This window comes from Epinephelus fuscoguttatus, linkage group LG14 (genome assembly GCF_011397635.1).
Source record: "Epinephelus fuscoguttatus linkage group LG14, E.fuscoguttatus.final_Chr_v1".
NCBI classification, from domain to species: Eukaryota; Metazoa; Chordata; class Actinopteri; order Perciformes; family Serranidae; genus Epinephelus; species Epinephelus fuscoguttatus.
The window spans coordinates 25670938-25686581 of NC_064765.1; the positions used below are offsets into that span (position 1 = coordinate 25670938).

Consider the following 15644-nt stretch of genomic DNA (forward strand, 5'->3'; position numbering starts at 1 on the left):
GAGAAAGAGAGCAATAAACGCTCTACGTTTGTGTGTGTTTGTGTGCGCAGGAAAGAGACGGAGGCCAAGACAGAGAGCGAGAAAGAGGCAGTGAGAGAGGAAGTGTGTGTGGGAGGGGAAAGACAGAGCAACGGAGGGAAAGAGCGATTGGGGCCTGAAAGTGCTTAGGCTGCGAGTGCTGGGTTTAAGGAGCGAGGACATTATTGTAATGTTTTGCTTCCATTAGGGTAAGGGGATTCTGGAGAGGAGGAGAAAAAAATTACAGTGTGTAATATCGCACTTTAAATTGCCTGGAAAATGGATGGGGAGAGGAACATTGTGCAGACAGTGCTAAAAGCAAATAACACATTCAAGGATTTCTCTCTCTCTATGCTTCGGTCCCTCTCCACACACACGTAAACACACACACACACACACGCACACATAAACCTTTCTCTCTTTCTGGCAAAGCGAATGAAGCTCTCAGCCGGACAACAACAACAGGCAGCCAGCGAAGCACGTGAGAGACAGTGGGGGGAAAAAAGGGACATTCAGCGGATTTATGGAAATGAAGAGTGGAGAGAGGCTCTTAGGGAGGCAGGCACTTGAGCAAAGTGGGGTGCGTGCGTTAGGGAGGCGGCGGCGCGGGGGGGTTAATCCTAGCTAGCAAAAACAGCGAAAACAACAACCAGCCCTGTTAACCGGCGCTGTGTTTTTCCGGACTGGGCTGGGGAGGGCTGGAGGTTTACAGGCATTAGAGAGCAGCATTAAATCTCCGGCTTGATTTCATCATGTTGGGAAATAACCTTTTACAGAGCCTCAGTCTCTCTCTTTCTGTCTTCATCCGTCCACTCCCTCTGTCTCTTTCTGATGTTAACTGCTCTTCGGTGGGTGATAGAGCGAGAGCATCACAGCCATTCCATTAAGGTTACGTCCCAGTCTTTCAGGTTTTTTGCAGTGGTGTGTGGAAGCTGATTTTTTTTTTTTTTTGTAATGAGCAATTCTGCTGTTTTTAGTAATACTCGAGAAGTGGCCATAATTGCTGGAAATAATTTCCCCTTTTTGGCAGGCGCATGTGGCTTGCGGGTTAACATTCATGTTACAAGCCCTTGGCAACAAGTTGTGGACAAAACTGAAGTGGCCCTATCAAAATAACACACACTCTGACTTGAACTGAGGATATATTGACTGAATGTTTACTGTCACATGTTTACCAAACCGTGGATTTCCCACGACCTATGTTGGAAAATAATGAAGCATCCTGCTAAAACCTTGTGTGTGTGTTTGTGTGAGAGCACCTGCTAAGCCTCAGCTGCCTCATTTGATCCAGCATTTGTTTAAAAAGTTAGTTTTCAACACATGCTAGAACTGTCAAAAATGCAGAGAAATATGAAAGCCGTAAAGCGGGGGGTACGCTCGCTGAAGGAACTCATTTTGGAGCAACAGAGGGAAGAAGAACAAAGTCCAGCATTGAGCAAAACTAGCTATATTCTTTGTTTACATCTTTGTGCTAACATCGTTTGCTCCAAGTCCTTCTATTCCCTCGGAAAAACCTTTCATTACAACCATTGAGCTTCGCTGCCATACCATTTCTGTTTTTCGTTCTTATGATCTCTACTCTTCTTCATGCCCCCCTTGTTGGTCTGGAATGCAAAAAAAACAAACAAAAAAACTGTTGCCATTTTGGATAAGTTTAACTTTACGGTTTCTTATAGAAGCTATTTATGTTGCACACATGCAGAGACTACAGTGTAAGCACTGGGTCTTCTAACAACGTGTGCTAGCCCCTAAGTTTCACTCCAATAAAACTCGTTATAAACACACATGCACGTACACACACAGCATCCCACTCTTCAAACACTGACCTCTGTATACTCCTTGTAGACTTACAACTTTCACTAAACACCAAATGCTGGCCAGTGGATAACACACATAAACCCATACCTTTCTCCTGGGCCATAGGTGAGCGGGTGATCGGTGGGTGGGCTCCTTCTGGTCCATTCCCAGAGCTCTGTGGGGCCATTGTGGAACCTGCACAATAACATGAAGTCAGGACATGAAGATTCACTTGATACTGCACTGACATGACACATTCAAAGGAACAAGGGTTCAACAGGTTGTAACAAAAGCTGTCACATTATAAGAAAATGTTTTGCATGAATTGAATTCTCTTCTTTGCATGAAAACAAGGTCAATCGAAAATTGATTTATATTTGCTCCCCGTCTGCTTTGCTCAGAAATTGAAGGAAAATGCGGGGAACTTTTGTAACAATAAAGCAGTGAAGGACCACTTTTGTCTTTCTTTCTGCATTTCTCTTAGTGGCACAGAAGTTAGCTGATTCAAAAAGTTTCCTGTCACTTGACTGCTGAAAGAAAAACAATAAGACACCAGTATTAGGCTGAAGGTTTTATTGTGACTAAGGCTGCCCTGGATGTGTTCCTTGAGCTTTAAGTGATAAGGTTAGTGGGTCTGATGCCAAATTTACAGACACACAGAGAGCTCAGCACAATCACTATACATGAAGTTGTTTGTGTTTCACTATTAGCTAAATGACAAATGCACTTCCAGAGGACATATCAAGTCATTGGACCCTGTGCCACTTCCTTGTGTAAGCATTAAAACCAGAGCGATCCCCTATAGAAAACCAGAGCCATTTGAGGATCATTGATTCAGCGGTTGTGCAGGTCTTTGGGCTGCGCCTGTTCCATTGAAATCCAATAGTGAGTTGAGGGTCTGATTAGGACAATGGCAGACAGAGACTATGGTGGATTGATTTGCCCCAGAGGAAGGAGAGAGATGGCAAATTAACCTTTTATCTTTGGATTCAGACCTGAGACAATGAGGAGAGGGAAAGACGACAGGGAAAGTGGTTGGTTTTTCCAGACTGTGCTGGTTACACTTTGCTGAAGGGACGTAAATATAATATGCAAAATGTTTACGTTGTTCAACTGTAGGTGTCCAGTGATGACTGTCATCGCACATTTTTACAATTAACATGTATGATTTGGGGCGGCACGGTGGTGTGGTGGTTAGAACTCTCGCCTCACAGCAAGAGGGTTGCTGGTTCGATCCCAGGCATGGGAGCCCTTCTGTGCGAAGTTTGCATGTTCTCCCCGTGTCAGCGTGGGTTCTCTCCGGGCACTCCGGCTTCCTCCCACAGTCCAAAGACATGCAGGTTGGGGACTAGGTTAATTGGTAACTCTAAATTGTCCGTAGGTGTGAATGTGAGCGTGAATGGTTGTTTGTCTCTATGTGTCAGCCCTGCGATAGTCTGGCGACCTGTCCAGGGTGTACCCTGCCTCTCGCCCGATGTCAGCAGGGATAGGCTCCAGCCCCCCCGCAACCCTCAAGAGGATGAAGCGGTTAGAAGATGAATGAATGAAGATGTATGATTTGACTTCTGTAGAAACAGAACTATGTGCAAAAGTAATAGTTTACTCAAGATGTGACATTGTGAAGTACTGTTGGAGTGATGTATTAACAAAATGTTGCTGCTACGGTGTCCTTAAAACCCTCTGTGAATATAAGTCCCTTATTATAAAGGAAACACTTCACATTATTCAATCACGCAGTGGAAAGTGTGCTGCATAAGTGTGTGTGTGTGTGTGCGTGTGATGTGTCTGTCCACGGTAGCAGTAATACATGACTGGAGGTGGCACACTCTCCACATAAACAAACCCAATTAAGTCAACATAATTGCTTTGCATAAAACTGCATAAACAACATTTCCATACACCCGGCCGCCTACACACGCGCGCACACACACACTCACACACACACATGTACACACATACAGATGTAAAAGTAATTGGACAAACAAGTGTAAACAAACACACTCAAACACACTGGGAAACATGTGTAAGAGCACAAAGGCACATAGGATATATGCTAAAATATTAGCGCACACACACACACACACACACACACACACACACACACACACACACACACACACACACACACACACACCAACCCCCTGCCTCACACTTGAATAGATCCAGCGGCGCAGCTTCAAAGAGGGAATATTCGATTAGTCTGTCACCATGTGGTGGAGGGAAGGGGAAACGTCAGAGTGCAAACCTCGAAGAAACCCTGAGATAACACTAGAAACACCACCTACGTGCTTCTGTGTGCACATACATGCACCAGAGGAACTCTATTACTTAAAGGATTATTTCACCCACCCAATGACCATTTATATATCAATTACTCATTCTGCTGACTATGTGAATATGTGTTTTCGGACCAGAGGCAACCAAGAAAAACAAAGCTTTCTTCATAAATTCAATGAAACAGAGATGGGTAATTGATCTATTAATCATAATTTAGGGGGCAAAGAAGTCCTTCAAGTAAATTCAGCAACACCAACATATATAAATACTCTATTACAAGTGAAAAAGTAAGACTACGCAAGCAGTAACAGTAAACTGCTACCAGTTAAAGTACTCATTGTGCACTATGGACCATTTTAGAATGCTCATTATGATATATGTGTATTATAATTAGGTTATTATTAATGAAGTATTAATATGTAAGCATCATTTTAATGCTGTAGATGGTCAACGGGGAGCAAATCTGAATTACTATATATAGTGTTGGGGTTTAATCTATGCAATGGATCATGTTTTATGAGCCACATGATTTTTTAATGTAGTTTAAACCTGCAAATAACTATATGACTATATATACTACATACATTTCCCTCTGAAATGTCGCACAGTAAAAGTACAAAGTAGTTTGCAATAAATGAAAATACTCAAGTACTAGTACCTCAAATTACACCTGTGTAAATGTAATAAATGTACTTTCCACGACCGGTATGTGTGTGTGTGTGCAGCTGTGTTTATTAATACTTCATTGTGCTGTATATTTAGCATGTGTTTATGTGACTGGAGGAGCCTAAAGCTTGTTGTAGAGGGTCATGGCCACTTGTTGCCAGAGGGACAGATTTAGCAGCGGCACGAGTTTAGATGGTTGGATGGGCAGTGGGGATGAAGTATGCTAGCAAGAGTTTACTGAACCCTTAAACTACAGAAGTCGACCCTCCGATAAAGGCTAGCCCGTGTGTGTGTTTGTGTGTGCAGGGATGCATGCCAGGCACCGGCTATGCTGTCAGACTCTGTTTGTTTGGATGGCAGAGTGGTGGTGGCAGCAGCTTGTACTGTACATGTGTGTGTTTATATGTGTGCCACTATAGAGGTACAAATAGGGGATGGTGCCCTCCATGCTCCACTACTCTCTCCACATACCCATATAAATTGTCACCAGAGATGAGATTAATGCAAAGACATATAGTGCGAGCGTGTGTGTGTGTGTGTGTGTGTGTGTGTGTGTGTGTGTGTGAGTGACAGAGAGAAGAACAATGAGGGTGAAACAACGACAAGAAACAGAGATCCTTGTTGAGAAAGAGGAAATTGAAAAACAGATGAGAGAGGAGTGGAAGTATCATTGAGTCTGACAAGGCCTCACCCCTCCTTCCCTCTGTCTCTGCAATGAACGAGTGAAGCTCGGAGCACTTCGTAATTATTTCACTACCAATTACTGTCCAAACAAAGCTTCTCCCCACATTTTCTCCTCTTCCTTTTCCTCCCTTGCCTTCCTCTGTGCTCTCCTATCCTCTCCTCACTATCATTTTTAACAAGGTGCCATTAAATAATTACGTCCAAATAAAACAAACAGGCTCCACAGTGAGTCCTGGCACGTTTAATCCGTACCATTAATAATTCATACGCTGAATCTTTGACATGCAGTTCTTCTCCACGTGCTGCTGAGAGGGAGCGAGAGAGAGAGGAGAGCTAAATGTCAGCAGGAGCCGACTGTATATCTTTCCCTGTCCAAAGAAAAAAGGCCAGCTTTTCTAGCTATGAATGAAAATGTAAAACAAATAAATGGGAAGGAAATGCTTCCGCTGTCCAGGTCATCTTCTTCTGACTGGTGTGCATGAGTGTGATTTAATATTTGTCTTGATCTATTCGTTTGCTTGTCTGGCTGTTACTGTGAACTATATGTAAATGTGTACTTTGTGTTCTACATTTCTGAGGCTCTTTTCAGTGATGCCATGGTTCCATGGATATGGATCTGTTGCAGTGTTTGGATGTTTCAAGCAAGTTTAAGTGACTTTTAAAGGTCCAGTGTGTCAGATTTAGGGGGCTATATTGGCAGAAATTAAATATATAATAAAATAAGTATGTTTTTTTTTTTTAGTGTATAATCATCTGAAAATAAGAATCATTGTACTTTCATTGCCTTAGAATGAGCTGTTTATATCTACATAGGGAGTGAGTCCTTGTCTATGGAGATTGCCATGTTGCATTGCCATGTTTTTACAGTAGCCCTGATTGGACAAACCAAACACTGGCTCTAGATAGGGCCATTCACGTTTTTTTGGGTTTGCCATGATAGTTAGCAGCCCCTCCGCAATCAGCGACCCCAGGAAAACACGAATTTTTCAAATGTGAAACTGCTTTATTCAGTGTTTTTACCAGTTTCAATCACCTGGGCAGTTTGTTTTGGAGAGGAAGAGACCTCTGTGGACAATTCAGCTCCTGGTAAAAACTAAGAAAACTGAAGAAATCCTAACTGGGAGAAGTTGCAGCTGGTTGCAGTCCTCACTGCTAGATGCTTCTATATCCCCTTAAATTTTACACACTGCACCTTTAAGTGTAAAAGGGGCTGTGTTTAAATATTTGTGATCATTCTTGTTTCTTCTTGCAAGTTTTTGCACTTCCCAGTCCTTAACTATGTATTACTTCATGTGCATGTGCTTTGTCTCAATGTTTAGATCTCTTACTGTGTGTTCCTTATAGTGCTAGTGTTCCCATAGGTGCTCTATAACACAATTAGCACATGTGGCAATCAGTGGCATTGCAATATCTTGCTGTCCCTCAGCCTGCGTCTTTATCCACTGTCATTAACACTGCCAATTTACACCTCCGCAAGTGCCCAGCTGAGCACACTCATATAAACATACAGAAATACACACAAATGGCAACGCACATCAATACACATTCAGTTTCAATGAGAACAGTGGTTAAGAAGCAAGGTGCTTTAATTTGGAATTAATAATAATTAACTTACTACTTTACTACCTTACTTAGACCTACTAGATTTCAGTAGATTTGTGATCTGTGATTTTTGATGGCAGCCCTTCAAACATGACTCATTCATGAGAGTGCGTCCGTGCAAATGTTTGTCCTTAAGGCTGACCTGTCAGACACCACTAGGCTTTAAAGATCATCACGCTGATGGAGTTTTAGAAAGACGGGGACCTGCTGCACGAGGACGAAGAGCAAACAGGAAGATATCAAGAACGAAAAGTGCTCTTTTGGAATCATACTGAAAAGTCAAACAACTGTAATTTCCTCTTTGTAAAAACGGCACTTAGCGAGCAGATCCATTTTCTACTCTTTGCTCATGATACAAGGCAGCAGGGCCAAAAGTAATGGGAGTTCATTGCGTTTTTTGGAGATAATGCTCCTCGCTAAAAACCCAATACACATTTTAAATTTCTCTTCCGCGAGGACTGTCGAGGCAACCCTGAGTCTCCTTTGAAGAGAGGGAGTGTGGTCTTTGAAGCTTTTTTTTTCATCAGGGTTTCAAACGCAAATGCCGGGGAAGTTCAAAGCCGAGGGAGAGCACTTGTGGCCATATTTCTGTTTTGTTTCAGGGCCCCGGTAATATTCAGCGTAGGAGCGACTGCGTATGTGTGTATGAGTGATGCCAATCAAGAAAAGTCAACCAGAGATTCGGTGAAAAGGCTTTTATTAATTGCTGATGAAAGGAAGGTGCAGGTGTGCATTAGCAGACGTGTGTACATGCTCGCAAGAGTGTACAAATGTATGTACACCGAGATGCTGTGATGCCTCTGCTTCACTGCACACACACACACACAGACACACACACTCACACAGTCTTTAACTGTTTCTCACAAATACAGACCCCCTGGAGCAGCGGGGGCCATTTTTGCTAAAGTGAGGTAACGGTGGTGAGCACTAATAGACCGGTGTAGAGTACAGAGAAAGGGCTGCTTCAGCACCATCTCTTAATACAACCCTTAGGCTGTAAGTGCACACACACCTGCACCACCCCACACACACACACACACACACTCACACACACACCAAGGTAATATCCCCTACTTGCCGTGTCTTTAGGGGAAAGAGGCAGATAAACAGCGGGCTCCAATAATGGTGGTTTAGATCTCAATGGGTGCGAGTCAATGCCTCTCCAAGCCGGGGGCTAATGCCAGTTAACTCTCCCTGTAGGGGACGAGCGCAGGCCTGCGGTGGCTCGCAAAACAAGCGCTCTCCCAAGATCCTCATTACTTCCAATGCTGAGTAGCAACTGTAAGTAAAGCAAAACTGCAAGCTTAAGCTAAAAAACAGCGAGCGGGATGCGGGGGAGAGAGAGCGATGGAGTGAGAGAAAGCAAGAAAATAGGTGTTGGGGAGGGAAAATAATTGCACACTGTGCTCCGGTTAGGGTTTTCCAGTCAGACAGAGTTAGAATGGGATTTCTCTAAATGGCTAACGCAGCAAGCCGGCACCATATTCTTTTTTTTTTTTTTTCTTCTTCTTGTTTTGGCGGACGGTGTGCTTTGTGAATATAATGTCTGCGGGGAGGGCATTTTGCTGTTTCACGCCGAACACGAGCAGCCATCAGGAGGAGGAGGAGAGACAGAGACATGTGGGAGTGGGGTGGGGGGGGTGGGGTGAGGTGGGGGGGGGGGGGGAGGACAGAAGTGGAGAAAGAGAGCTGGAGGAGAGATGTGGAGAAATGAGAGGGATGGAAAATTCAGCCTTGTTCCTCGGTGGGAGGCCTGTACCACAGCAACGCTCTGAGCAAAGAAAGCAGCGGAGACAAACAGAGATGGGGAGGAAAGGGTGGGGACGAGGGAACGTGAGACACAAGAGGAAACATAAGAGAAAGCGAGCACGATAAAAATAATGAGAGAAAAAGAGAGGGACAGGGACAGCCAGAGGCAGTGTTCCCACCACGCAGCCTCTTAGGGAGTGGTGTGACTAGAAAACTCGCCCGGCTCCACACACTCCACACTGCAAAACACACTTGCATAAAAACTCAACCCCCATACCCTCTTCCACTGCTTTCTTGTAATAACTTCCACCGCTAACAGAGGAAAAATATAAGTTATGGTTGAACATCCCTGTGGCGTCCTTTCTGGTCTGATATTTTGCAGCCTGTAAATTTGTTTTCTTTTCTCATTGGGTGAAGTCGTTTACTGACATTGTTTTTTAAAATGGCCACTTTCATGCGTGCAATCCTGATCTGAGGTCACTCCGGCTCCTTCCAGGCATCTGTGTTTGACCTTTGATCTCAGCGTGGGGAAAAAAACAGCACCATCGGAAACTTGTTATTTTTCTATCTGTGGTTCTCATTACCATAATTAGAGATAGAAATATACTCTCTGAAATGAGAAACTAAATGCAAACCACAGGCTAGGCTGGGGGACGATGTAAAGGACAAGAGCCGATGTAAACCAGTTGGAGGAGATTCACTGAAGAGATTCATTGGGAAGGACCCTTAAGCTAAGAAACTGGACAGGCCTGGCCTTCTCACCCTCTCTGTCTCCCACCCTCTATCTATCCCTTCTTCCCCTCTTCCTCCTCCACTCGCCCTGACCTCTCTGTCCTTTTCTAGGCCCTGGAAGCACTTGAAGCGAGCGCAGATACACAGATTAAACTCTCCTGAGCACTCGCCCGCGAGCTCCAATCACCTCTTTAGAAGAAAATAAAAACTTGGAGGGGTGAGGAGAGAGAGGTGGAGAGGAGAAGAGGGGGGAGAGGGGAAGGAGGGAGGCTTGGCAGGCACTGTTAACTGGACCTTGGTGGAGACAGAGGGAGAAGAGAGGAAAAATAGAAGAGGGAGAGATGAGAATTTGTGATTTTCTGCAGCAGACAGAGGCGAGCTGGACCATGGAGGAGTGTGGATGTGCTCTGTGTCAATTAGTAGCTGAACAATGTGGAAACGTGGTGCAGTTTGGCCCTCAAAGCAACAGAGGCACGCAGACACGTTTAAACACAGGCACACGCACAGATGAAAATACCACCAAACATAGACCAGATCTGAAAATGAGCATAAATGCAGACAGTCCTAATCTAGTTGACTTTGTCTCTGTTTCGGCCTTTCGGGGGACAGGGACACGAGGTTGCAACATATTTTGATCAGTTTGAACAAAACAAAGCTTGACTGGGGAAATGAGTTTGGATTAGGGTTGGGTATTGTTTCAAAAATAATGATACCAGTACCAGAACCTTAAAGTGATACTGTTACTGATAGTGTACTTGGTGGCATCTTTGTGTTTAATACACCATGCTCGATGTCACCACACCATAGACTGTATGGGTTGTAGCAGCCGCTGTGTGTTGTAAGAGTCTGCCCACCCGCATGCAAACAGTGATAGGGCTAACTGTTAGCACCACATGGCTAATGTTATCTAATGATTATCAATGGGTTTAATGACAGAGTCAAGGTGTTTTGATGTGAGTTTGTTGGGACTGTTGAGCAGCTCAGTGTTGGATGTTGGCTGCTGCTGCTGTGTTAGCTTGGGCTAAGTGGGCAGACACTCAACTGACCATTTGTCTGGAGGAAAGCTGCTCTGGACAGAAATTTGCTGATCCAACAGAGAGTCGCGATGGTGCGGGGTCAAAGCCCCTGCACAAAAATGATCAAATGCAGGTATTGTTTGACTGGATCATACCTTAGTCTATACCTTTAAGGTATCGAGTACTGATACTGACAAATAAAAAGATGAGCATGAATAATTGAGTGGAGAAACAAGTGCTTCTGTAAAGGGCACGCAGGGTCAATAAATGGCGATGGCCTTCGTAATTACAAGACCTTAACCCAGCTGAACATCTATAGGTGATTATGGAGCAACAGTCTGCTTCCACTACTTTAAGATCCGAGAAGAGCAGCATATTTTCTTGCAGTATACTTTGTTGACACTGAAATTTGTTGTGGGATTTCACCTCGCACAGCAGCAGACATGTGCATCTCCATCCTATGCGCAACAGTGATCCAAGCATATGACAACAGCGTTTCCGTGTGCTCTGTTTGTGCGAAGTTTGATTTAGTATGCACCAGGTTCAGTCTGGTAATCAATACAGTTTCTATTTGTTTGGGGGAGAAGTGACAGCCATACAAAGGTTGACAGGAAGTGACGCCATACTGACAGGTGACCTGGCAACAACTTGTCGAACCAGCACATGTATGCACTCACTATGTTACATATGTCTAGAAATATCCAAGAAATGCAGAGTTTTGGAAAGCCAGACACACCAATCAGCATATTTGATGGATTCTGTGGCTGTAGCGGCTGACGCTAACTTAGGGACTGAATGCTGAACTTGTGTTCTGCACTCTGACTGCATGACTTCGCTTTGCAGGCAGTGATGGAAGCCCCGACGACGGCGGTCCTGTTCAGCCCCACATCCATCTGGATGAAAGACGAATGTCTGCTTGCCTCGTCCCCGATGTCTCATGGAAGGAGAAGAATATTCGGAGGACGCTCTGAATTGCTTCAGAGACACTGGGAGGAAGGAGGTGTGTGTGTGTGTGTGAGACTGTTGTGTGTGTGTGTATGTGTGCATATGAGGTGGAGGAAGAGGAGGGGTAGGTTGGCGGTTGAGCAATGTGATTTCTGCTCGACTGTCACAAATCTAGCGCAACAGGAAAATCAATTTGGCCCTGTGTGTGCCTTTTTGGCTCCGGGAGAGAATCCAAATAGCAAGGCGAGGCCCGGATAATGTTACAGTGTATTGGATTTGCTTCATGGAGAGACAGAGAAAGAGAGAGAAAGAGAGAGGGAGAGAGAGAGAGGGGGGAGAAAGAAGAGGAGAAGTGAGGAGACGAGGGAATCACAGGCGTGCCGTGGAGCTCCGACAAGATAGATTTGTGCAAGTGTATGGGTGTATGATAGGCTGGCAATCTGTCAGTCTCCCCCTCTCTCTCACTCTGTCTGGCTCTTTCTAGCACACACACACACACACACACACACACACACACACACACAACACTGTCACTCATCCAAGCAAGCGAGCATATATAAGTGATTTATATGTGCGACCCGACCATATATATGTCACATGAAACCATGAAATAAACTGTTCATAGGTATGTGTGCTCATGTGCTGTTATGTATGCCTCCTGTGTTATTTTTTGGTGTGTGCGTGTGTGCTTTTGACAGCCAGGTGAAAGGATGACATGATGAAATTGCTCTCCTCTGACCGCTGTCAAGGGTAACGTGTGTCCCGTGAGTGCTCAGCCGTGTGACATGTTGCATCACTCCACCGAGTGAGGCTGACCGGTGACGGAATAATACACAAACACAGGCCTGGGCAAAATTACTGGTTCTACAAAGCTTGGGATGAGATGCCTTTACTTACAGATATTTTTTAATATCCCTTTACCGCTAATCTGCTGCATGCATAATTAAACACTGTAGATGCAGGTGGATATATACGCACACTGGAACAAACACTTTTGCACCACAAATAGTGATTTTTGTTTGTATTTAAAGGAAAAATCCACACTAATATCCTTATCCACAAAAATAAGTTCATGTATACAGGTTTTTTAAATGCGGGAAAACCCTTTAAAAATAGGTGATAGACTGCTCTCCCATACATAGACTCAATTTGACTTTCTGTTTTTATCTCTGTTCACGTTTGACATCAAGGACAGGCCAGAAAACAGATTAGTAAACAGTAAAGCAGCAAGGAGGCCAGTAAAAATGTTACAGTGGTTACTCCTTTCTTTATATCATTAACTATTAAGCTCCTCTCTCTCAAACTCAGTGCAGACTAAATTTTGAATGATGTTAGAGCACTGCTTGGATGGAGACAGAGGGTAATTTGTGGTGGCACGTCATTGCATTGTGCAAGCAAAGGAGCTACAATCAGTTTTTTCATTACTGCCAATTGAAGCCAATATGAAATGGAGCTGATAAAAACCTGTGACCACTCCAGAGTTATTTGACTCGTGAGTGAATGCCGATGGTAACCTTTCCCATTAAATTCAAAAGCCAGATGTTAGTGGGCGTTAGTTGGGTTTTGATCCAGTGAGAACGGGGTTTCACACACTTTAAGAATATGGTAACTACAAATTTTCTTTGTATTTTCTTTGGATTCATGTGTATAATTACCACAAAAACTCACAATATGACCATGATATTGTGACATTGCCGCAAAGCTATAAAGTAGTTTAATAGTAGGAAAAAAAACACCTAAAAAACAACCTCAAACATTATCATAAACAACAGATTTTGACATCAGTAAAGGGGCTGAATGCATTATAAAAGAACCTGCAATTCCAATTTCTCCTCTGACAGTCGCCCTAATGGACCAGAATGCAGTGCAAGATATGTTGTGTTTTGACTTTTTCTTGACTGGAGCTCAAACTACTGCAGATAAAAACAGCCAAATTTTTTCACACTAATTAATTAGCTTATTAAGGTTTGTCTTTTTTTTGTTTGTTTAGAGGACACTGTTGTACACACAGCTGGTTTGAATAATGAAGAATGTGTTTTTTTTGTGGTGGCAGAAGTAAGAGAAGTGGGAGCACTGAAGATACAAACCTCAGAACAACAAACACAGATAAATACACAGTGTTGCTTGCTCACTCTCTTGCCCCCTCCTCTCCTCACTGACTCGCACCAAACTAAAATGACAACATTAACCAAAGTGTCCTAACTTGTGATGAAGTGTTAGAAAGTGGAGCGTTAGTAATCAGATGTGTGCTAACCACATTAGTTCTCCTGTGTCTCTCTTAGGCTGGCTGCTCCTTGATCTAATTCAAACTGATTGTAGTACAGCCGCTAAAACATGCCAGATGTTACTCACTGCTCCACGCTTTATCACCATTTATTTGGCATGGGGAATATTTTTAAATATTTTCTTATTAATCACGTCCCAGCGATCGGTTTCGCTTCCCGTCTTTGCCGCCTCATTCCGGATTCTCGTCATGATTCTTGGCACGGGCGCCTGGAAAACCACTGTCCCAGTTTTTCATTAGCGTCAATCACTCTGGTAAGCGGCTGCGAGGAGGGGAGGAGGAGGAGCTGGCGTCAGGATCTCACTCAAGACATTTTGCCCCGCCTCGTCAGAGTGACTGACAGGTCTGAGACATGCTGATGCGCCGGTCAGCCACGCAGTCGGGCAGAGAGGTGGCGGGATGATGGGGAGGCCGGGCAAGAACAGCGCGTACACGCGCGCACACACATTCGCACGCCTGTCTGAGGCAAATCAAATCCACACTCGTTTATAATGCTCAGTGTTTATCTAAATGGTTATGCACTCTGCTATGGCCTCAGGAGACAGACAGACACACCATGCATTGTCTGATAATCCTGTTGGTGTCTTGTTTGGCCTGCCATATCTTAGATAAGGCTACAAATCAGATGGGAGGTCCTCTACTACCAGTCAGTCTCAATTCATTAACACTCAGAGTGGAGAGGAAATATTGCCTGGACATAAATGTTGGAAATACTTGCGGATCCGCAGGGGAGATGGACTTTATCAAAATTCCACTGCAATGTAGGGACGTGTTTCTACAACACTGTGATCAAAGACTTAACAAATCCTGACTATGCAAGGACAAAAACTGTGTGGAGAAAATGAATGAGACATATTCCGTGAAGTGCTCTGCACTAAGCTGTAATATTCTTCAGTGGTCTGAATTAGGATTTCAAATGGACCAGAGATATCAAAGTCTAGACATGCCGGATTGATATTATTTGGTCTTCTGCTGCAGTGTGCACTCAGCTTCATCCTCTGTCCAAACTGGCAGAATGAAAATTGATCTGGATGGATTATACGCTGAGTTGGAGATGAGGGGGAAAAAAAGATGCTATTAAACCAGGATGTTGTCACCTTTATGCCACGGGTCATCTGGACTGCTCTAAAAAGAGGCCAAACTCTGCTCACCTAACACTCAAGCAAAGTCTCAGTGTGTAGATTTTCAACGACTAATATTATCATGTATAATCGCATTAAATCAAGACACTGATTACAGCAAAGAAACACAGTTTCCCTCCTGTAACCCTGTTTTTTCCTGCTCTGGTTTATTTGCCTGTTTGGTTATAGAAAGGTGTGAAAGCTTCATTGTTGCAATCTACTCTTGCAATGCAAAACACACTACATTTAAATGCTGGCATGTTGTTATTTGTGGAAACCTGTATACTATTCTGCACCAGGGTCAGTTTTCTACATGACCTTTTTAAAATCCTCTTTAAATGCACATATTTAAAAACAAATGAAATCAGGCTTAGTTTTTAAATAGCACAATAAATGGAAAGGTCAAGCAGAAATGTAGGTGTGATAACAGTGATATGCTTACAGCAGCAACAAGTTTACTAATGGTGCTGCTTTAAAGGGATAGTTTGCATTTTTTGAAGTGGGGTTGTATGAGGAACTTATTCATGGTTTTAACCACATAAAAAAATCAGTTTAAGTGTACATTATGTTTAGAATATTTTCAGTGCTTTACGTTGCTGTCAGACAGCCCTTTCCAACGGGGAAATGACGCCATTATCTATGCTCTTTTCAAAGCCACCAGACTACACTGACTGATATATAATAATTTTAGCTTGCAGAACATGGGAGTTGATTCTACTGCTGCCATGATTAGTTAGTTTGTTTGTGTTGTTG

The 15644-nt window shown here is 43.7% G+C and overlaps 1 protein-coding gene across 4 annotated transcripts in view; it reads right to left on the minus strand.

Moving 5' to 3' along the window:
* The window catches only part of LOC125900793 (AT-rich interactive domain-containing protein 1B-like), a 192208-nt gene that overhangs the window by 45584 nt on the left and 130980 nt on the right, over window positions 1-15644 (minus strand). For all 4 annotated transcript variants that reach the window (XM_049596018.1, XM_049596019.1, XM_049596017.1 and 1 more), the window contains exon 6: window positions 1924-2010. In XM_049596018.1, coding sequence (XP_049451975.1) covers window positions 1924-2010 — 87 coding nt within the window. The remainder of the gene's footprint in view (window positions 1-1923; window positions 2011-15644) is intronic.